This window comes from Elephas maximus, chromosome 15 (assembly GCF_024166365.1).
Source record: "Elephas maximus indicus isolate mEleMax1 chromosome 15, mEleMax1 primary haplotype, whole genome shotgun sequence".
Taxonomy (NCBI): Eukaryota; Metazoa; Chordata; class Mammalia; order Proboscidea; family Elephantidae; genus Elephas; species Elephas maximus.
Window position 1 is genome coordinate 92,120,553 of NC_064833.1, and position 24,950 is coordinate 92,145,502.

At 37.5% G+C, this 24,950-nt stretch overlaps 1 protein-coding gene across 1 annotated transcript in view; it reads left to right on the plus strand.

Annotated features, from left to right (window-relative positions):
• Positions 1–24,950, plus strand: part of SNTG1 (syntrophin gamma 1) — a 1,301,402-nt gene that overhangs the window by 1,016,471 nt on the left and 259,981 nt on the right. The window contains exon 12 of the mRNA XM_049854568.1: positions 2,429–2,558. Within this exon, the coding sequence (XP_049710525.1) occupies positions 2,429–2,558 (130 nt within the window). The remainder of the gene's footprint in view (positions 1–2,428; positions 2,559–24,950) is intronic.

Below are 24,950 nucleotides of genomic sequence, written 5' to 3' on the forward strand. Positions count from 1 at the left end.
CCTCCCTCTTGTGTCAGAGTAGAACTATGCTCCATTGGGATTTCAATGGCTGATTTTTTGGAAGTGGATAGATCACCAGGCCTTTTTTCCAGGGTGCCTCTGAGTGAATTGGAACCTCTGACCTTTTGGTTAGCAGCTGAATGTGTTAACCGTTTGCACCACCCAGAAACTAGTCATTCGAAAAAATGTATTCTCTGTATGTCCTATATATATGATTACATAGATTGCAGACTTTAATCAGCTCAAACCATCAAACTGCCAGTGTTCCTTTAATGCAGAGAGCAAAAATACGTTCAAGGCATGCTTTAATTCATGGTACATGAAGCAATGGCTATGATAATCAGAAAGCAGAAAGACATGTATATTGCTACGCTAGAATTAGATCTCATTTTCCATGGATCGTTGAACTTCTGCCTGGATATTTTAAATATCTTACATGCTGTTGAATATCAGATTTGAAGCTAAGAAAGTCATGTAAATTTATAATATGCTCTTCTAGCTATGAATAATTTTTGTCCCAAATTCAAAAGAACTATATTTCAAAGAGATGGACAACACTTGTACACCTCAAAGGCCCCTAATGTATTACGTGAAACAATAAAGTATATCTGAGCACAATAAAACTGGAGCCCTGGTGGTGCAGTGGTTAAGAGCTCAGGTGCTAACCAAAAGGTCAGCAGTTTGAATCCACCAGCCACTCCTTGGAAACCCTATGGGGCAGTTCTACTCTCTCCTATAGGGCTGCTATGAATTGGAATGAACTCTCTGGCAATGGGTTTTTTGAGGACAATAAAGTATATATATGATTCCAGCTGAATGACACTCTGGAAAAGGTAAGACTGTTAAGCGTAGACAATGTGTGTCAAGGATATGGAAGTCAATTTCTCTAAAAACATTAACTTGAATTAACGTGGACTGCCTTATTCCAAAGGTTTACCGTGTGCCTAGCTATAAGATGTGTGCTAATAAGAAAGGCAGGGCAAGTGGCAGAACAGTTAATGATGAGTCTAAGCCAGAGGTGTGTTCTGTGGGCTTATTGGATTGTTGTTGTAGGGAACGAAACCAGGTCTAATATCCACAAATACATAGCTACAAACAAACCAGAAAAGCTTGTTTATTTGGAAGAAAATATATAAATTTATGCATCTTAATAACATTTTGAATACTGAACTGCAGAAGTTTTCTACTGCTTTAAAATCGACTGAAATTTGAATATAGTTTGTGCATTTTTTAAATGGTGTTGTTGCACAACAGTGATTCAGAAGCATGAAACATTTGTTTAACTTTCATTCATTTTGTAATTTTATCTCCTGCTGTCCATTAAGCTTGTACCTAAACATTGTAATAACTTGATGCAGAAAAAAATCATTAAAGCTGTTAACTTTAAACTCCATAGCACTTCTGTGAACAATTTAGAATGGTGTCATCTAAAGTTCTCTAAAAACAAACAAATCAATAGAAAACTACCATATTTCCACTCACGTATAACGTGCATGTGTGTGGTTAGCACCTGAGCTCTTAACCTCTCCAACACCAGGGCTGTGGTTTTATTGTGCTTAGATATACCTTATTGTTTCACTTAAAAATACATTAGAGGCCTTTGAGAGGTACAAGTATTGTCTATCTGTTTGAAATATAGTTCTTTTGAATTTGTACACACACGTATAATGTGCATAACACACTTAGGAAAATAACGTTCGAGAGGGTTTCAGGTTGTCAAAAAACTTATAGCACATGCACTGTTTATGTAAAAATATGGTACAAGGGATATTTACACTTTTCATTGCATTTTAAGAGAAAGTTTTGTTGCTACTGAAATTTATAATATTCACATAAATTTAGAACATGAATATTTAGACCAGCAAGTGTGATATGAGCATCTTGGCCCAAACCATCTTTGAGAAAATGAGGCTCAAAGTTGTTTATCAACTGACAAAATACAGCAGCTCATGATGGTTAAGTGGCTTTTGTAAGGTGTTTAGTATTTGTCTCTTTGGCTTTTTTAGTGATCTTCTCAGGCTAAGTCAGAAAAATGCCTTGACAAATGCCAAGAGGAAATGATGATAGCCAAAATAATAAATTTCTATGTATAATTTTATGGTAAACTCAGAAATGAATGCTTCTAAAATTGCTTAGATACTCTTTCATTTACATATTTTACTTTTTACACCTCAAAGTTTCACCATATTTATCTGAATCTCAGGATGCTTTTCTATTAATTTGAAATTATGTATTGCCTGGGTTTATCTTTACTGTTCCATTAATACAGAGATACTTGAGGAGAGAAGTCATCAGATATAAATTTGGAGTCTAGTACATTGTTCAAAAGGAGAGGTTTTGACAGACATTCTTCAGAGCTGCAAATGGATGAATGAAGTGAACTTCTGATCTAATTTACTCTGACATATCCTTTTTTTTTTATCCACAGGCAGAATGCTTTCCAAGTCACTGCTGTGGACGGGGTGTGCAGTGGGATTATTCAGTGCCTCTCTGCTGAAGACTGCATTGACTGGTTACAAGCAATAGCAACGAATATTTCAAACCTCACAAAGCACAATGTAAGTAGTGATCCAAGGAATACCTGGTCATAGAACTTCTTGGCCTTTGTAAAACTCTTTAACATGTATGTAACTTTGCCTCTTGAGCTTGGTGTTCTTCTGAGAATAAGCACTTTACATCCATCATCAAAGCTATTCTGGAATATTTATTGAGAGGAAAAAATCCCTTCATCCTGAGAGCTCTAACCCAATTTATCAGTTCAAGAATACTTTCATATGTAGGCTTCAATCCACACACATCATAAGCATCTACATTAGTTAAGGAAACCAAAATAGGTATTTAGCATGCGATAGCTAAATATATTTAAGTACAAGCATTCTGGACTTAAAATTGTACTGAATTTGAGTGGAGAATTATTGATGTGCCTTTAGAGATCTTAGAATGGCATCTAGAAATGCTTGGGGGAGCAGGAGTGTAATAGTGGCAGGAGTTAGCAAGGAGACTTACCTGGGACTGTGCTGGAGTAGGAACGGTCAGAGGCGTGGTGGAATCCACTCACCCTCACTAGAGCTGTGTGTTATATGGTTTGGAATGTGAGTGGTTCCTACTTCTTCTTTACCTTCATACTACCAACTTTCCTCCTTTCCTCCTTCCTGTGCTTCTTTATTGACACTGTCTTGTCGTTATTATTATTCCTTAAAAACCTAATTAGTCCTTTTCCCCTGTTATTCCTAGGGGAAATATAGTCTAAAAAATATACAAAACCGTAAGTTTCACTTCACTGAGAATTGATGTAGGTACCATTATGGGTTATTCTGTTTTAGCAAAAACATTAGATATGACAGATGTCCTTTTCTTAAAATTCCCTTCTGTCCACAAAAGTTTTAGATTCTCCACCCCATGCCATTTTGGACATTTGATAAGTCCTAGGGAAAATTATGGTGTCATACTGGTTAAGAGATATGGGTGCTAACAAAAAGGTCGTCAGTTCAAATCCACCAGGGGCTCCTTGGAAACCCTATGGGGCAGTTCTACTCTGTCTTATAGGGTTGCTATGAGTTGGAATCAACTGGATGGCAGTGTTTTCTTTTGGTGGGGGGCAATTCGGAGCCCTGCTAGTGCGATGGTTAAGAGGTTGGCTGCTAACCAAAAGGTTGGCGGTTCAAATACACCAGCCACTCCTTGGAAACCCTATGGGGCAATTCTACTCTGTCCTATAGCGTTGCTGTTCAGAGATCTAAAATATGAAGGGTCAGTGAAAAGTTTATAGCTATATTGCCATCTGATTAACTCATAATATTCTATTTACATAAATGATCCTCCAGACCCAAGTGTGTTTGTGCGGATTTTGTTTTGGAATGTAATAAAGGACTGTGGCAAACATTCTTTATCTTAAAAGTAGGACAATTGTCAGTCATTAAAAAATGATGGACTTGTCCCAGTTTGTGACTGTTACCAATAACATCTTTATGAATGGCTGTGCAAAAATCCCCCTGAGTCTCTGTTGAAGAGCTTCTCTTTGAGTGGAATTGATGGGACATGGATATGTACATGATCAACTTTGCCAGGTGACGCCAATATTCTCCCAAGGGCTGTGCGTGTAATTTACCTGTCAGTCTCAGTGGCTGACAGGTCTTTTTGTAATCAGTGTCTCCTCCCTTCTTGATTTTAGGCTATTGAAAATATATGTGAAATTCTGTCTCATTGTGGTGTGAATGGAGGCAGGTGCATTTTTCCTTGGTACCTTAAAAGTTATGGGGATGCCAAGTTTTCCCCAGGGGTACCACCCAACAAAGAGGTCTAGCCTGGACATGTCTAGCTCGGGCAAGCCTGATGCCTGAGGCCCTGTCTTTCGTAGTCTGACAGTGGACTCATAACAGAGCTGGGCTGCTGCAGAGGATGCAGTGTGGCCCTCTCAGAGGGTGCTCTCTGAGGGCCGTGCCTCTGCCACCCCTGACCTACAGAGGTGTTTCCAGAGCGAAGGAAAAGAAGACAACTACCTCATGAGAGTATTGACTGTATTTCATTGCATACAATAGAGTGCCTAAAAGCAAGCCATAGTCTTATATTTATGAGAAAAAAGTGTTTTAAAAAACAATGTTAAACTTTTAATCTTAGCTTTTTCTCTTTACTATGATCCAAATACGCATTGACCTAAAATCCTAGAAACACTCTCAGGAAAGCTGCTTCTTCAGAATGTACAGTTTGAAGACTGTGATCCAGTTGACAAACCAATGCCTTATTATTTCTCTAAGTGACAGATACAAATCTCTTCACCTTCTGCAAGCATGATGAAGGACACACCACATTTTATTGTTTGTTTTCCATCGTCGTAATAAGTGCTTACCATGAAACTGTAGGAAGGAGACAATTCTTCCATACTATTTTAATATAATCGACTTGACAGCACTGGCTTGGTTTGGGGTTATGTTGTTTTAGGTGCTGACCAATTCACGTGTCTATTGTGACAACGTTGCTGCATTAGATTAGAAATTATTTAATTGTTATTTCAATTCCCTCTAATTACACTCTAATTGAACATCATTTTAGTCTTGTAGTCAGTCCTCACTCAGAAATACTAGTTGTTAGTAAGTACTCTGCTATAGAAAGTGCTACATAAATATTGAAAATTTAATAGGCGTAGTAACAACAAAATGTGAAAGTCACATTGACTTCAGAGAAGGCACACTGATTGCCTCGATGATAAAATTGATGTAGCTGATGAGTATGAAAAAATAATTAGTATGAAGAAAGAAACAATTAAGACAGATTGACAGGAGCTGGAAAAGGTTTGTTTAGGATAGTGAGATGTTAGTTTTATTTCTCTTAATAATACCTCATGGAGGGTTAGAACTAGCTCTTCCTTTATTTGCACATAGTGCACTGAAGCTGTGTAGGCTTATACAAATCTGACTCTGAATTTTTACCAGCTATTAATGGATATGGAGCCTTGGTGGCACAGTGGTTTCAGTTATCTCGGCTACTAACCTTTTGGTCAGCAGTTCAAATTCACCAGGTGCTCCTTGGAAACCCCGTGGGCCAGTTTTACTCTGTCGTGTAGGATGGCTATGAGTCAAAATCAACTGAACAGCAAAGTTGTTTTGTTTGATGAATTAATAGGTACAAAAAAGGAAAATATTCAGATAACTATCTAAGGAAATTTACTAAATATATTATCATGCATGAAAATAAATTTGAAAATATCAATGAAAATACATGAAAAATAAGTTTAAAAAAAAGTTAAGAAAATCATACCAGTATGTACATACAAGAATCAGGAAGAAAAAGACAAATGTTATAAACTCTAATAGTGTAGGAAATTTTCTATAATAATGAATCATGTTTTAGTTTATAGACCATTTGGCATTAGGCAGAAAAGGAGGTTAAAAGAAAGCAGAAGACCTGTGCTAGAATTATTGGAGCAATGTTCTAACTATTTTTATTTTTCTATGCTCACTAATTTCTAGTAGTAATAATTTGGTGAAACAGGGTAATTTTTATACTTGTTTTATGTAGAATGTCATGTAATTATAGTCACTGCCTTAAATTTTTCTTTTTTCAGAGGGTCATTTAATATAATGGTTAAAAAAAAGTTAGACAAGCACTGGCAACTTTAAATTGCATTTTTAATTATTCCAGCTGACTCAAGAATATCTGTGATGCAGTTAGTAACTGGTGGATAGCTGGCTGAGGGTGCTTTAGGGGTGGGTCATAAAGCTGTGCTTGCACAGCACGCAGAATTATTTTACTTAATTTGTGAGCTTGCACTTTGGAAAGGGAGGAGGTGTAAATGAACACCGTGGTTTTCAACTATACATCTGAATGCTACCATATTGATGCTCCAACAGTTAGCTTAACATTGTGATTCAGACTTGGAGGGTGACAGGTATTTGAACAAATAAAGAATGAGATATTCTAGGTCCAAAAAAAGAATAAAGAAACAGAAAAAGGAAAGCAGTGATTTCTCATAAGATCTGAATTCAAGTCAAATTATGCCACAATACATTGACCTAAATTCTCGTATGTTACAAGAAGGTAGAAAAATTAGCCTTTGCTTTCATTACAATACTAATATAAACATTGTAAAACATACACTAAAATTGTTCAAAAACAGAAATAAACACCCAGTATAAAATTAAGATGACAGAAAGGGAAATGGCACTATAATATTGATAGTCATTTTTTCCTCTTCTAGCCTCTAACCACTACTGGCATTCCCTAGTCTTTGGCCACATCTCACCATGCTCCTTGTTTACACCCCTCCCCACTGTGTCTCTGTGACTTCTCCTCTGTGAGTCTTCTATAAGAACCTTATCATTAGATTTAGGGTCTATCCACATAACCCCAGATTATCTCCTTATCTCAAGATCCTTAACTTAATTTCATCTGCAAAGATCTTTATTACAAATAAGGTAACATTCACAGGTTCCAAGGATTAAGATGTGGACATATCTTTTTGGGAGCTGCCATTTGACCTACTACAATCCAAAAAAAAAAAAAAAAACCCAACACATTGCCGTCGAGTCAATTCTGACTCATAGCGAACCCATAGGACAGAGCAGAACTGCCACATAGGGTTTCCAGGGAGCAGCTGGTGGATTCGAATTGCTGACCTTTTGGTTAGCAGCTGTAGCTCTTAACCACTATGCCACGAGGGTTTCCCCTACTATAAATAGTTAAGCTCATATCTAGAAATAAAATGTAAAACTACCAAATCACTGAATACTCTCATTGTTTTTATACTTAATAAAATTTTATTAACAAATACTCTTTTCTCAAGGTGCTGACAAATATTTTGGCATAGTATAATTTATAGTAATAAAAGTCTTGAGCAATTTTGCTTATATATAGTTATCTCTAGAGCTGGTAAACGTAAAGATTTTTCCTGTACACATAGTGTATCTATAGTATTTTGAACAGTTACAGAGATGGACTTTTTGTAATTTTGAATAGATTATTTGCATAGAGTTGCAGTTGATAAATAAAATTTTGTCAAGGAAACAAAGCTGCTGTTTTCAATAAATGCATAGGTTCTTTTAGCTAGAGGATAAGGATACATATTCTGTGTGCATATATGTCCACGAAATCACAGAGTATATTGCATGGTCCCAGGTGTTTGAAATTAACTTAATAATATATTCTGTTTTGGGTAAATTATCCTTAAAAAATTTTGGTTTTTGTTTTTAAGTCATCTTAATTAGTGGAGCCCTGCTGGCGCATGGGTAAGAGCTTAGCTGCTAACTAAAAGGTCAGTAGTTTGAGTCCACCAGCCGCTCCTTGAAAACCCTACGGGGCGCTTCCTGTAGGGAAGCTATGAGTCAGAATCAACTCAACAGCAGTGTTTTTTTGGAGTCAATGTTAGTATACATAAAGACACCATAATAATATGGATCAAAAGAATATCCTAGGAACAAGGACTATAATTTACCATAAATAATCATAATCTCTTGTATTTCTTAAACTTGTTCAGAATTTTCTTATACTAACAAAATTAAGATTATTGATATTATGAAAATTTATTATAAAAAATTTTTTTTAGTTTTTTTTAACAAAATTAAGATCATTATTGATATTATGAAAAGGATGTTCTGAAAATTTTATGCCAAATCCTGAAATACTCAAGCAGTTTTCAACTGATTGAACTTTTCCGTTATATACATTCTCATGCGTAGTCAAATATAAATGCTATTATTTACAGTTAGCGTAACTACTTTGTAATTTCCATAGGTTTTTACTTATGATTAATATTTACTCAGAATCCAATGCTTCTCTGTCCATACCTCTATAGTCTCTGGATCCTGGGTTATTATCAGAATTCCGACCCTCTAGGGAAGAATGAATTTTCTCAACTTTTCTTTAAGAGTCTACATGTACCTAGTAAAAAGAGGTGTCTAATTTTATAAAAACAAAAACAAATTTTTTTTTTTTTATATATATGTATATGGATACCCTGGCGGTGTAGTGGTTAAGTGCTACGGCTGCTAACCAAAGGGTCAGCAGTTCGAATCCTCCAGGCACTCCTTGGAAACTCTATGGGGCCGTTCTACTCTGTCCTATAGGGTTGCTATGAGTCAGAATCAACTCAACAGCACTCGGTTTGCTTTTTTTAATATATATATATCATCTTAGCTGTTTAGGTATTTTCCTCTTATGGTGAACTCTTGATGTGTTTCCTTTGGCTTCATATTACCTGAGATTATAGCACAGAAGCTAATTCACTACCATCTATTAAGGAGAAACTTTATAACAAAAGGGTCAGAGATTTCTCTGTATTCACTATGAAAACAATCATTAACTCGAGCATCCCTGTTACTCTCTGGCCTCTTGGTCACTCTTTGTCAATTATGTCTTTCTAAACTTTTTATATTAATTAACATAAAATTATAATAATTCTCATATGTGTGTAATATACATAGTATATATATGTTTATGTATACATATATAGTAGCCTTCTTAATATTATAATCATGAAGTTTCAGTCCGCAGGTAAAATAAACTTTGTCAATTAAAAAAACTGCTGTTGTTGCTTTATGCCTGTGGTAAAAACCATGGTATACGTTCATTGGAACGTAGGGTAAGGTAAACCCTTTTGTTAAATTTGGTTATGTAGCCCAGTAAAATATCTTGCATACCACTATTGATACAACAAAAACAATAATGTATAGGTTTCCATTTCACAAAAGAGAGAATAACTTGGACCAAAACTTACAATGTGAAAGAAAACATAGGGAAAACTGCATGTGCACGTGCACATACACACACACACACACACACACACACACACAGCACTGCTTTCCTTAAAATAATAATAAAAAATAAGTTGAAAATTTATTGTGTTTAGAGTCAGAGTATAATAGAAATATATAGAAGGGAAACTGGCATTTGGAGCTGATTTTTCCTGGGCAGTATCTGCCAATTCTGAAAAGGCAGTTGAGAGATTATGTGCAGCTTTTGAAAGACTTCTGAAGCTAAAGGGGGCAATATTTAGGGATAGGTTCTGTCAACAGTGAGGATTCCTGTATTGCATTTATAATAATTACTAAAAAAAAAAAAAAAAACAATTACTAGCACCCTTAAAAGCTGTACCATAGAAAATATATTAAATCATAAATGAAATTAGCATTTAAGAGATCACAGACAAGTTTCAAGTCCTCTGGATTTCTCAGAAAATCTTGAGTGATCATGTTTAGAAGTGTTTTTAATGCATCCAAGCACCTGGGAAAAGCAAACTGTAGTCAGCTGAGGAGGAAGATAACATCCCATGAAGCCACAATTATTTATGTCATATATTGCATATACAAAGTCAAGCACACAATCAAAGATAACAAAGCATCTGAGAAGGCAATACTATATAAATGAAAACCCCAAGAGCAATATCAGAGAAGTAAATTAGACCAAAATGAAATTTCCAGAAAAAAAATGCTTAAAATCCTGATGAAAATAAAAGCCAAACTTGACATGTCTACAAGAAACAAAAAGTGACTTTGAAAAATAATCACCTCAGAAATCCAAGGACTGAAAAATATACCAACTAAAATTAAGAGCTTAGTGGAAAAGATTGATAGTTAATTAGATGCAGCTTAAGATATAAATATTAAACTGAAATATTGGTTTGAATAAAATATGCAGAATAATCCATAGTCAAAAAAACAAACACACAGAGGAGAGGGTAAAAGACCTAGAGAATATACTGAAAAATTCTAGCACGCATTTAATAGAGAAAAAAAAATTTTTTTTTTTTTTTATAGAATACATAAGAAAAAGAGATTGTGACAGAAGCAATATTTGCAAAGATAATGGCAGAATACTTTCCGCAAACTGATTATACTCTTCATGGAAAGACTAAATAATCCCTACAATTTCCACATAAAATAAATACAAATAAGTTCAAACCCAGAAACATCATAGTGAAACTTCAGGAGGAAAAAAACCCAAAAAACTAAGATAAAATCATAAAAATACAAATGGTAGAATGGGACAGGTAAAGTGGACAAAACGTTATTTTTTTTCTTTTTTTCAAAGCACAGTAATTAAACTGACAGCTAGCTTCCTTTTCACAGTTTCTATTTAGAACTTCTGTATTTCCATTCATTTCAGGAAATCTTTACATTACGGAAGGTGCTTATTAGAGCTGTTACACATTTTTTGTCTGATCATACCAACATCTGGGTCTTCTTGGGGTGAGCATCTCTTATCTATTTTGTGATAGATTCAGTAATTTCAGATTATATACGACCATTTGTATATTATGTTGTGAAACTCTATGTCTGTTAAAATACTCTGGAGAACATTGATTTTTGTTGCTGTTTTAGTAAATGTGGTACACAGTTTTTTGTTTTTTTTTTTTTAAGATGGTCCCTGTGATTTCTGCTTTCTTGGCATTTAAATCCCTGTATAATTCCTTGCTCTGTGTAGGCTGTACCTAGAGACTCGTTTCTAACAAATATGGCAAAAGTGACGAGATGTTCATCACAAAGGACTGTGACTTCCATGTTGCTAAAATTCACTCTCTGTCTCACTGCCACTCTGACTCTTGTCCTTTTTCTGATGAAGCAAGCTGGAAAGTCCTACTTGGCAAGGAAGGAGGGAAGTCTGCAGCCAAGTATGAATGAGGAACTGAGACCATAAGTCTAACAACCCATGAAGAAGTGAACCTTGCTAACAACCATTTGAGTGAGCTTAGAAGTGTACCCTTTCTCAGCTGAGTCTTCAGATAAGACAACAGCCATGGCTGACACATTGATTGAAGCCTTGTGAGAGACCCTGAACCTGAGAACCTACCTGAGTTATGCCTGGAACCCTGACACAAAGAGCCCTGAGATAACAAACACTGTTATTTAAAGCTACTAAGTTTGGGTTAAAGTTTTCCTGTAGCAATGGATAACTAATACAGAGTTTGTTGATCTAACGAGTAGCTAAATATATGGAAGTAGCTTTGAAATGAAGTACTTATTGGAATCTGGAAAGATTTTGAGGAACATTATTGAAAAATTATAATTTTCTGTGAATAGACTATGGGTAGAAATCTGGCGCATGACTGGACAGTGTTTCATTCTGTAGTACATAGAGTCGCTATGAGTCAGAACCAACTTGACGGCACCTAACAACAACAAAAATCTGGACTTTGAGGGTGCTACCAAGGATGAGCCTAAAGGAAATGAGAAACGTGTCATTGAAAAATGGAAAAAGAGGGATCACCGTTGTTACGTAGCAGGAGAAAGCTTGATGTTGTTGTTGTTAGGTTCCGCCCAGTCAGTTCCAACTCATAGTGACCCTCTGCTCAACAGAACAATACACCGCCAGGTCCTGCACCATCCTCACAATTGTTGCTATGCTTGAGTCCACTGTTGCATCCACTGTCTCAGTCCATCTCATTGAGGGTCTTCCTCTTTTTTGCTGACCATCTATTTTACCAAGCATGAGGTCCTTCTCCAGAGAGTGATCCTTCCTGATAACATGTCCAAAGTATGTGAGATGTAGTCTTGCCACCCTTGCTTCTAAGGAGCATTCTGGTTGTGCATCTTCCAGGACAGATTTGTTGGTTCTTCTGGCAGTCCATGGTATCTTCAGTATTCTTCATCAACACCACAATTCAAAGGCATCAATTCTTCTTCAGTCTTCCTTATTCACTGTCCAGCTTTCACATGCATATGAAGTGATTGAAAACACCATGGCTTGGGTCAGGGGCACATTAGCCCTCAAGGTGACTTCTTTGCTTTTCAACATTTTAAAGAGGTCTTTTGCAGCCTACTTGCCCAATGCAATGCGTCTTTTGATTTCTTGCCTGCTGCTTCAAGGGGTAATGATTGTGGATCCAAGTAAAATGAAATCCTTGACAACCTCAATCTTTTCTCCATTTATTATGATGTTGCTTATTGGTCCAGTTATGAGAATTTTTGTTTATGTTGAGGTGTAATTCATACTGAAGGCTGCAGTCTTTGATCTTCATCAGTAAGTGCTTCAAGTCCTCTTCACTTTCAGCAAGCAAGGTTGTGTCATCTGCATAATGCAGGTTGTTAATGAGTCTTCCTCCAGTCCTGATGGCCCATTCTTCTTCATATAGTCCAGTTTCTTGGATTATTTGCCCAGCACACAGATCGAATAGGTATAGTGAAAGTATGCAGCCCTCACACACACCTTTCCTGACTTTAAACCATGCAGTATCCCCTTGTTCTGTCCAAACGACTGCCTCTTGGTCGATGTACAGATTCATCATGAGCACAATTAAGTGTTCTGGAATTCCCATTCTCCACAGTGTCATCCATAATTTGTTATGATCCACACAGTCGAGCACCTTAGCATAGTCAATAAAACATAGGTAAACATCCTTCTGGTATTCTCTATTTTCAGCCAGGATCCATCTGACATCAGTAATGATATTCCTGGTCCCTCATCCTCGTCTGAATCTTGCTCCAATTTCTGGCAGTTCCCTGTCAGTATACTGCTGCACCTGCTTCTGAATGATGTTCAGCAAAATTTTGCTGGCGTGATATTAATGATATTGTTTGATAATTCTGCATTTGGTTGGATCACCTTTCTTGGAAACAGGCATAAATAAGGATCTCTTCCAGTTTGTTGGCCAAGTAGCTTACTTCCAAATTTCTTGGCATAGATGAGTGAGTACTTCCAGCACTGCAGTTGTTTGTCGAAATACCTCAGTTGGTTTTCTGTCAATTCCCGGAGCCTTGTGTTTTGTGTTTTGTCAGTGCCTTCAGTGCAGCTTGGACTTTTTCCTTCGGTACCATCAGTTCCTGATCATATGTTACCTCCAGAAATGGGCTGACTACATATCATACTATCAATTACTCATATGCAAGTTCAAGTTGAAATTGAAGAAGGTTTCCCACCTGAATTTAGAAACCATCTGAAGAGTAGATTTGACACGTTGAACACTAATGACCAAAGACCGGATGAGTTGTGGAGCAACATCAAGGGCATCACACACAAAGAAACCAAGAGGTCATTAAAAAGACAGGAGAGAAAGAGAAGACCTAAATAGATGTCAGGAGAGACTTTGAAACTTGCTCTTGAACATCGAGTAGCTAAAGCAAAAGGAAAAAAAAGAAATGAAGTGAAAGAGTTGAACAGACGATTTCAAAGGGTGGCTCCAGAATACAAAGTAAAGTTTTATGATAACATGTGCAAAGACCTGAAGATAGAAAACCAAAAGGGAAGAACACTCTCAGCATTTCTCAAGGTGAAAGAACTGAGGAAAAAATTCAAGCCTTGAGTTGCAATACTGAAGGATGCTACAGGGAAAATATTAAATAACACAGGAAGCATGAAAAGAAATGGAAGGAATACACAGAGTCACTACCAAAAAGAGTTGGTGGATGTTCAAGCATTTCAGGACTGAGTTTGTTACCTTCAGTAATGTGGAAAATAGAGCATATACCTCATGAACAGGGTGATCTACCTAAGGAAATTTCCAAGCAAAGTGTTTAAGGTGATGCCTGGTTTCTAACTGCTGCTTATTAAAGAGGAGAGAAATAAATTGAGGAAAGGACTATTAAGCAAAAAGTAGCCAGGACTTCATGTTTTTTAAAATTATTGGTCTCTCCAGGCAGCAAAAGATGATAAATTTAAGAAATGGCTTCCAAGAACTCTCAGAAAATGGTGGTCTAGAGATAAAGCCTAAGGTATAACTGTCCCTACTTTTGTTAAGGTATCAGAAATACCAGTCATGCAAAGGGCCCCTTAAAGAGATTATGGGTGTGTCTGACTGATCCTCTCAATTGAAAAGTAACAAAGAAATCTAAGGTAAATTAGGGCTTATCCTAAAGTAATTTTTGGGTGACATTTTTCTAATTGGATGAACCCCAATGTGATTTGCAGAAGACCCACAAAGTTTTTTAGAAAATTATATCAGAAAAAAACTGCCAGCCTGGTCTGAGCAAGACACAGTAAAAATTAAAAGTACAAAGTAAAAATTCTACTGACAAGTATCACACAGAGAAAGCTGTTTGGTGTCAGACATGCGCTACTTTTCAGGAAAAAAGAAGGACGGCTAGGAGGGGGAAATAAGAACCCACTGGGGATCTAAGAACTATTGCAAACTCTTCCTAGGCCTTGAAATGTAATAAAGGAATTTTGAAATCTTACCTATATCAGTTTTCCTATATCTGTCTTACCATTATGGGTTGTCTGTACAGGGACAGGTAAATTGTTACTTCAGTTTCAACAATCCACAAATCAAGAGGAGGTATATTCCGGGAGAGATACTTAAGGAGTCTCATTTACACCTCTACCTCATTTAGATGGCAGGATTCTGGACACTGAGCTGATGTTGTAATGGGATGAGTCTCTTGGGAACCATGGGAGGGGTAAATGTATTTTGCATGTAAAGTGTTTTTGTAGTTTTTGTTTTTGTTTTTGTTTTTGTTTTTTTTCCCCAAAGCACAATAGTTAGACTTAATAGTGAATCGTTGGAGGCCAGCAGACAGAATGTGATAGACAGATTTCAGCTCCCAATGGCCTTCACTTCTTGGTTTTTACACCCTTATGTGACCCTGTTCCCTTGTATGTGGGCTGGATTGTAAGCTTGGAAACAGGTGCTTCTCCAGTCAATCCTTCAGATGAGAATACAGCTTCAGTTGACCTTTGGTTAAATCCTTGTAAGAAACCCAGAGACAGAGGACCCAGCTAAACTATGCCTGGATTCCTCACCCACAGAAATTTGGAGATAATAAATGTTGTTTTAAGTCATTAAGTTTGGAGCAGTGGATAACAGTATTAGTTTCTTAGGACTGCTGTAACAAATTACCACAAACTTATGGCTTGAAATAATAAATATTTATTCTCTCACAATTCTGGAGGCCAGAAATCTGAAAGCAAGATGTCAGCAGGGCTACAGCTAACATCATACTCAATGGAGAAAGACCGGGAGTGTTCTCTTTAAGATTAAATGCCCACTCTCACCACTGTGATTAGACATCATTCTGAAAGTCCTACTTGGAGCAATTAGGCTAGGAAGAGATAAATAAATAAAAGCTATTCAAGTGGAGAATAAGGAAGTAAAACTACAGTAAGTTTTGGGGTTGGGAAAGTCTGACTTACTGGATGGCCCCTAAAACCATAAAAACCTGTTGCCTTCTAGTCGATTCCAACTCAGAGCAACCTTATAGAACAGAGTAGTACTGCCTCGTAAGGTTTCCAAAGAGCAACTGGAGAATTTGAACTGCCAGCCTTTTTGTTAGCAGCCATAACACTTAATCACTACAAAACCAGGGCTCCGGTACAATGGAACCAAATACTGCTCAAGTCCTGTGTCATCCGCACAATTGTTACGCTTGATCCCTTTGTTGAAGCCACTGTCAATCTATCTAATTGAGCGTCTTCCTCTTTTTCACTGACTCTCTGCTTTACCAAGCATGACATCCTTCTCCAGGGACTGGTACCTCCTGATAACATGTTCAGAGTATGTGAGATGAAGTCTTGCCATCTTTGTTCCAAGGAGCATTCTAGCTGTACTTCCTCTAAGAGAGATTTGTTCGTTCTTATTGTTGCCATCATTGTTAGGTGCCACCTAGTCAGTTCCAACCTGTGTACAACAGAACAAACACTGCCTGGTCCTGTGCCATCCTCACAATCATTGTTATGCTTGAGCCCATCGTTGTAACCACTGTGTCAGTCCATTTTGTTGAGGGTTTTCCTCTTTTTCGCTGGCCCTCCACTTTGCCAAGCATGATGTCCTTCTCCAGGGACTGATCCCTCCTGATAACATGTCCAAAGTATGTGAGATGTAGTCTTGCCATCCTTGCTTCTCAGGAGCATTCTGGTTATAATTCTTCCAAGAAAGGTTTTTTGGTTCTTCTGGCAGTCCATGGTATATTCAATATTCTTGGCCAACACCACAATTAAAAGGCATCAGTTCTTCTTCACTCTTCCTTATTCATTGTCCAGCTTTTGCATGGATATGAGGGGATTGAAAACACCATAGCTTGGGTTAGGCACATGTTAGTCTTCAAGATAACACCTTTGCTTTTTAACACTTTAAAGAGGTCTTTTGCAGCAGATCAGCCCAATGCAATCTGTCCTTTGATTTCTTAATTGCTGCTTCCATGAGTGTAGACTGTGGATCCAAGTAAAATGAAATCTTTGACAACTTCAAAGATTTGGTCCTGTTCTGAGGATTTTTGTTTTCTTTAGGTTGAGATGTAATCCATACTGAAGGCAGTGGTCTTTGATCTTCAATAAGTGCTTCAAGTCCTCTTCACTTTCAACAAGCAAGGTTGTGTCATCTGCATATCGCATGTTGTTTATGAGACTTCCTCTGATCCTGATGCCCCATTCTTCTTCATACAGCCCACCTTCTTGGATTATTTGCTCAGCATACAGATTGAATAAGAATGGTGAAAGGATACAACCCTGATGTACACCTTTCCTGGCTTTAAAACATGCAGTATCCCCTTGTTCTGTTCAAGAGACTGCCTCTCGGTGTATGCACAGGTTCCTCATGAGCATAATTAAGTGTTCTGGAATTCTCGTTGTTCGAAATGTTATCTATCATTTGTTATGATCCACACAGTGGAATGTCTGCATAGTCAATAAAACACAAGTAAACATCTTTCTGGTATTCTCTACTTTCAGGCAAGATCCATCTGATATCAGCAGTGATATCCCTGGTTCCATGTCCTCTTCAGAATCTGGCTTGAATATCTAGAAGTTCCTTGTTGATATACTGCTGCAACTGCTTTTGAATGATTTTCAGCATAATTTTACTTGTGTATGATATTAATGATATTTTTCGATAATTTATGCATTCTGTAGGTCACCTTTCTTTGGAATGGGCACAAATATGAATCTTTTTTAGTCAATTGGCCAGACAGCTGTCCTCCAAATTTCTTGATGTAGACAAGTGAGCACATCCAGCACTCATTCGTTGAAAATATCTCAATTCTTATTCTCTCAAATCCTGGAGTCTTGTTTATCATCAGTGCCTTCAGTTCAGCTTGGACTTCTTCCTTTGGTACCATTGGTTTTTGATTATGTGCTACTCCCTGACATGGCTGAACAACAACAAATTCTTTTTGGTACAGTGAATCTCCGTATTCCTTCCATCTTCTTTTGATGCTTTCTGCCTCATTCAATATTTTCCCCATAGAATCCATCAACATAGCAACTACAGGACTGAATTTTTTCTTCAGTTCTTTCAGCTTGAGAAATGCTGAGTGTGTCCTTCCCTTTTGGTTTTCTAACTGCAGGTCTTTGCTCATGTCATTATAATACTTTACTTTGTCTTTTCAACCAGCCCTTTAAAATCTTCTGTTCAACTCTTTTAGTTCATCACTTAATTTTTTGCTTTAGGTATCTGATGTTCAAGAGCTACTTTCAGACTCTCTTCTGACATCTACTTTGGTCTTTTCTTTATTTCCTGTCTTTTTAATGACCTCTTCCTTTCTTCATGTACACTGTCCTTGATGACATTCCATAATGTATCTGGTCTTCGGTTATCAGTGGTCAATGAGTCAAATCTATTCCTAAGATGGTCTCTAAAATCAGGTGGGATATACTCAAGGTTATATTTTGGCTCTAATGGACTTGCTTTAATTTTAAGCTGTTCAACTTGAACTTGCATATGAGTAATTGATGGTCCAGTCCATAGTTGGCCCCTGGCCTTGTTCTGACGCATGATATTGAGCTTTCCCATCTTCTCTTTCCAGAGATACAGCCAAGTTGACTCCTATTTGTTCCATCTAGTGAGGTCCATGTGTGTAGTCACCGTATATGTTGTTGAAAAAATGTATTCACAATGACGAAGTGGTTGCTCTTGCAAAATTCTGTCATGCCAAGTCTGGCATTGTTTCTATCATCAAGCCCTTCTTTTCCAACTACTTATCCTTGTTTGTTTCCAACTTTGCATTCCAATAACCAGTAATTATCAATGCATCTTGATTGCATGTTTTATCAATTTCAGACTGCAGATGTTGGTAAATTTCTTCATCTTTGGCCTTTTTGGCCTTAGTGTTTGGTGTGTAAATTTGAATAATAGTTGTATTGACTGGTTTTCCTTGTAGGCTTATTGATATTATTCTATTACTGACAGCATTGTAATTTAAGATAGATCTTGCAATGTTCTTTTTGACAAAGAATGTGATGCCATTCCTCTACATATGGCATGGTAGACCATGTGATTTTCTGATTCAAAATGGCCAATACCAGTCCATTTCATCTCACTAATGCCTAGAATATTGGTCTTTATGTTCCATTTCACTTTTGGTGACTTTCACTTTCCCTAGATTCATACTTCTTACATTCCATTTTCTGATTATTAATGCATGTTTTCAGCTTTTTTTTTTTTCTCTCATTTTAAGTCATGCCACATCGGCAAGTGAAGATTCCAAAAGCTTGACTCAACCCATGTCATTAACGTCAGCTCCACTTTGAGGGGGCAACACTTCCCCAGTCATATTTTAAGTGCCTTCCAACCTGAGGGGCTCATTTTCTGGCATTATATTAGACAGTGTTCTACTGCTGTTCATAAGGTTTCCACTGGCCAATTCTTTCAGAAGTAGACCACCAGGTCCTTCTTCTTAGTAGGTCTTACTCTAGAAGCTCCACTGAAACTTGTCCACCAAGGGTGACCCTGCTGGTATTTCAAACACCATGGCATAGCTTCCAGGCATAGCAACGCAGAAGCTACCACAGTACAACAAGCTGACAGAAATAATGGTGGTCCAATCTCCTTGATATTAAATAATTAAAAAAAAAATAACTTTCAGATGCTATCTTTTTGTGTATATTACAGTTCGTTGACTTCAATCAATGGGAGACATAGACTGCAGTGGGCTTAATTTAATTTGGCTAAAACCAGAAGCAATAGAAACATTTCCTATATATTTAAAAATATAAGCTAGAAGGCAGTTGCATGATATCTTTAGTGTACTACAAGTGTATCAATTGTCCTAGATCGACGGCAGTGGTGATGCTATACCTTAGAAATATCCTTTAAGAATCCATATGAAATGAAATCATTTTCAGAAAATAGGAAAATACAGATCGTTCAATAAGAACAGAATTTACTAAATGAAATATCGAAGGGTGTTTTCTAGGAAAAGGAAAATAATGCTATTTGGAAGTTTGAAGATATAGAAAAGAATGAAGAGCAAGAACATGATAAGCATATGGAAGAACTGAGACGACCTTTGTATAAAACAATAACAATTTCTTGTGGCTGTAGTTAAATAAATACAATTAAAATGCATTACAAAAACAATGTCATTTAAGTTCAAAGGAAGTAATGCTGTTAATATTAAACTTGCATATACTAAAAACAATGTTATTTACTACAGCTAGCTAAATAGTGAAGGAGTCGAAGAAACAAATCACCAACTTCATGTGGAAAAGGAAGAGGCCCCAGACAAGTAAAGCATTACTGAAAAAGCAGAATAAAGTAGGAGACCTCATGTTACCTGATTTTAGAAACTATTATACTGCCATAGTAGTCAAAACAGCCTGGTACTGGTACAACAACAGACACATAAACCAATGGATCAGAATTGACAAACCAGAAGTAAATTCATCCACCTATGAGCAGCTGATATTTGACAAAGTACCAAAGTCCATTCAATGGGAAAAGACAGTCTCTTTAACAAATGTGCTGGGATAACTGGATATCCATTTGCAAAAAAGTGAAACAAGACCCATAACTCACACCATGTACAAAAACAAACTCAAAATGGATTAAAGACCTAAATATAAAGTCTAAAATGACAAAGATCATGGAAGAAAAGGGAAAATGCTAAGAGCCCTAATACATGGCATAAGCAGTATACGGACATTACTAACAATGTACAAACACCAGAAGAGAAACTAGAGCTCCTAAAAATCAAACACCTATGCTCATTCAAAGGCTTTACTAAAAGAGTAAAAAGACAACCTACAGAGTGGGAAAAAAAAATTTGGTACAACATATCCCATTAGGGTCTAATCTCTAAACTCTACAAGATACTGCAACACCCCAACAACAAAAAGACAAATAACTCCATTAAAAAGTGGACAAATGATGTGAATGATCATCTAAGATACTCCACTGGTCTCACCCCTTAGGAGCAAGGGAGAATGAAGAAAACTAAAGACACAAGGGAAAGATCAGTCCAAGGGACTAATGGACCACAATTACCACTGCCTCCACCAGACTGAGTCCAGTAAAACAAGATGGTGCCTGGCTACCACCGTTGACTGCTCTGACAGGGATAACAATAGAGGGTCCCGGAAAGAAGCAGAGAAAAATGTAGAACAAAATTCTAACTCACAAAAAAATATCAGACTTAGTGGCCTGACAGAGACTGGAGAAACCCTGAGAGTATGGCTCCCAGACACCTTTTTAGCTCAGAACCAAAGTCATTCCTGAGGTTCACTGTTCATCCAAAGATTAGATGGGCTCATTAAAAAAAAAAAAAAAAGAGACTAAAAGGGCACTCCAGCCCAGGAGCAAGGGCTAGAAGGCAGTACGGGACAAGAAAGTTGGTAATAGGGAACCCAAGGTTGAGAAGGGAGAGTGTTAACATGTCATGGGGTTGTTAACCAATGTCATAAAACAATATGTGTACTAACTGTTCAATGAGAAGCTGGTCTGTTCTGAAAGCCTTCATCTGAAGTACAATAAATAATTAAATAATTAAAGGGCAAGTGATATGGATAGACACTTCACCAAAGAAGACACTCAGGCACCTAACAGAATCATAAGGAAATGCTCATGATCATTAACCATTAGAGAAATGCAAATCACAACTACAATGAGATACCATCTCACCCCAACAAGGCTTGCATTAATCCAAATATCACAAAATAATAAATGTTGGGGAGGTTGTGGAGAGACTGGAGAAAAGTGCAGAGCAAAACTCAAATTTGCATAAAAAGACCAGACTTACTGGTCTGACAGAGGCTGGAGGAACCCCAAAAGTATGGCCTTTGGATGCTGTGTTAAGCCAGAACTAGAACCATTCCCGAAACCCACTCTTCAGACAAATGTTAGACTGGAGTATAAAGCAAAAAATAATACTTGTGAGGAGTGTGTTTCTTAGTTCAATAGGATAAACAAGAGCAAATGGGTAGCTCCTGGCTGGAGGCAGGATGAGAAGACAGCAAAGGACAGGAACTGATTGAATGGATACAAGAAACCCAGGGTGGAAAGGGGGAACATGCCTTCGCATTGTAGGGATTGCAATTAATGTCACATAACAATATGTGTATAAATTTTTGTATGAGAAATTAACTTGAGGTGTAAACTCTCACATGAAGCAAAATAATAAAAGAAGCAAATAGTCAAGGAGTGTATAACTTCTACATTAACAGACAAACAAGTGAGAAAAAATGATGGTAAAAACTAAAAGAAGGCTACAGAAAAAGAAGAAAAAATAAAAGTAAAATAGTACAAGTTGGACAATTGGGAAGATGATTGTGAGATGGCCATTTAAACCCAGGTATATGAGTAATTACAATGATGGCAAATAGATCAAATTGCCTAGTTTATATATGAAGATAGCCAGACAAACAGCAACATCATCAATAACACCTATATATTTGTTAAAAGAGAAAATCTAAAATGAAGATATCCAAAGGATAAATGCAAAACTGAAGAAAAATGCAGTGCAGTCAATAATTAAAAGAAATGTTTTAAGTCTATGTTAATATCAGGCAAATAGATTTTATGGAAAACGGTATTACTAAAGATAGAAAAGATCACTTCATAATGATAAAACTTTTAGTTCAGTAGGAAGAGGAAACAAATGCAAACATTGAGGTGAAATGGACTCAAAAACTTGGGAGAGAAAAAAATGGACTGAAGGAAAAAAAAATGTGAAGCTTCAGAGATAGAACTAACAAATGGTTAAGGCTTATGCATAAGGAAAAGAAAAAAGAAATAATGGATAAAATCCAAAGAGGAAAATAATAGATTCTTTCTCACCCCTCATTTTAACCTGCTTGTGGTCATTGTTGTATTTATCCATCTCACATGTGGAATCTCCCATTGAACTCTTTATTTAGCATTGGGTAAGTCTTGATGCCTCTGCAGCTAAGCCAGGGAGTGGAACTCACTCTAATTAACTCCCTCAACTTTTTAGCTTCTCTCACTGAGACTTTCTAGAGTCAAAATAGTCCTGTTAAGGTTCTCACCATCTAATACCCATCCCACGTTTACCCTTTAAACGCTGCCACCTCACAAAATGGGTAACTGTGTATAAGTTTTAAAAATTTCTCACACTAAAGAACGCCAAAGACACTAGGTAGTTATGAACCCCATAGACAGAAAGGGCCACATAAATCAGAGGCTACATTAGCCTGAGACCTGAAGAACTAGATGGTGCCTGGCTACAACCAATGACTGCCCTTTCAGGGAATGCCACAGAGAATCCCTGAGGGAGCTGGAGAGCAGCGGGATGCAGGCCTCAAATTCTCATAAAAAGGCCAGACTTAATGGTCTGACTGAGACTAGAAGGACCCCGGAGGTCATGGCCCCCAGACCTTCCATTAGCCCAAGACAGGAACCATTCCCAAAGCCAACTCTTCAGACAGGGATTGGACTGGACTATAAGACAGGAAATGATACTGGTGAGAAGTGAGCTTCCTGGATCAAGTAGACATGAGACTATGTGGGCAGCTCCTGTCTGGAGGGGAGATGAGAAGGCAGAGGGGGACAGAAGCTGACTAAATGGACACAGAAATACAGGGTACAGAGAAGGAGTGTGCTGTCTCATTAGGGGGAGGGCAACTAGGAGTATATAGCAAGGTGTATATAAATTTTTGTATGAGAGACTGACTTGATTTGTAAACTTTCACTTAAAGCACAATGAAAATTAAAAAACAAGTTTTTTTCTAGCACTGTTTTGATGGTTAACATTGTGTGTCATCTTGGCTGGGCCATGATTCTCAGTGGTTTGGCAGTTACGATGAACTTTGGCAGTTCTGTAATTATGTAATCACCTCTATAATGAGATCTGATATAATGTAATCACCTCCATGATGATACCTGCTATGAGCAACCAGTTGGTTGAAAGGGAGTTTCTTTGGGGGTGTGGCACCCAACCAATATATGTGGGCTTTCTGGCAAAGCTCAAGGGCTTTTGCTTGCTTTGGTTTATGCATTTGGCTCTTGTTCATCTGACCTCTTGGTTCTTGGGACTTGAGCTAGCAGCTTACCTGCTCATCTTAGGATTCATCAGCCTCTACAGCCTGTGAACCAGCAGCCTGTCAGCTTACTTGCTGATCTTGGATTAGCCAGCCCCTGTAGCTACGTGAGTCAGGAGAAGCCTCCAACCTGACCCACAGACTTGGACTTTCCAGCCTCTACAACAGCATGAGCCATTTCCTTGATATACATTCTCTCGCTCTGTATATGTATATATGCATATAACAACCAAAACCAAACCAGTTCCCATCTAGTCGATTCCGACTCATAGCAACCCTATAGGACAGGGTAGAACTTCCCCATAGAGCAGTTAGGTTCTAACTGTCAAACTTTTGGTTAGCAGCTATAGCACTTACCAATTATATATAGCACTTACCTATATATATGCTTCGCTGGTTTTTGCTTCTCTAGAGAACCCAACCTAAGAGAACTAATCTTCAAATTATAAGTGTAACTACAAACACATTAAAAAAAATATTATTTAGCCACTAATTCAAAACTAACGTTTAAATGTGTTTTTATTTCCTTCAAATTTTATATCTATAGCATCTGGAATCCCCCACATGTCTGTCAGTTTGTCATACTGTGCTGGCTTGTCTGTTGCTGTGATGCTGGAAGCTATGCCACTGGTGTTCAGGTACCAGGAGGGTCACCCGTGGAGGACAGGTTTCAGCTGAGCTTCCAGACTAAGACAGACTAGGAAGAAGGACCCAGAAGTCTACTTCTGAAAAGCATTACCTAGTGAAAACCTTATGAATAGCAGCAGAACACTGTCTGATATAGTGCTGGAAGATGAGCCCCCCAGGTTGGAAGGCACTCAAAAGATGACTGGGGAAGAGCTGCCTCCTCAAAGTAGAGTCGACCTTAACGACATGGATGGAGTCAAGCTTTTGGGACCTTCATTTGCTGATGTGGCATGACTCAAAATGAGAAGAAACAGCTACAAACATCCATTAATAATCGGAACCTGGAATGTATGAAGTATGAATCTAGGAAAATTGGGAATCGTCAAAGATGAAATGGAACACATAAACATCAATATCCTAGGCATTAGTAAGCTGACATGGACTGGTATTGGCCATTTTGAATTGGACAATCATATAGTCCACTATGCTGGGAATGACAACTCGAAGAGGAATGGTGTTGCATTCATTGTCAAAAAGAACATTGCAAGATCTATCCTGAAGTATAACGCTGTCAAGTGATAGGATAATATCCACACGCCTACAAGGAAGACCAGTTAATACGACTATTATTCAAATTTACGCACCAACCACTAGGGCCAAAGATGAAGAAATAGAAGATTTTTATCAGCTGCTGC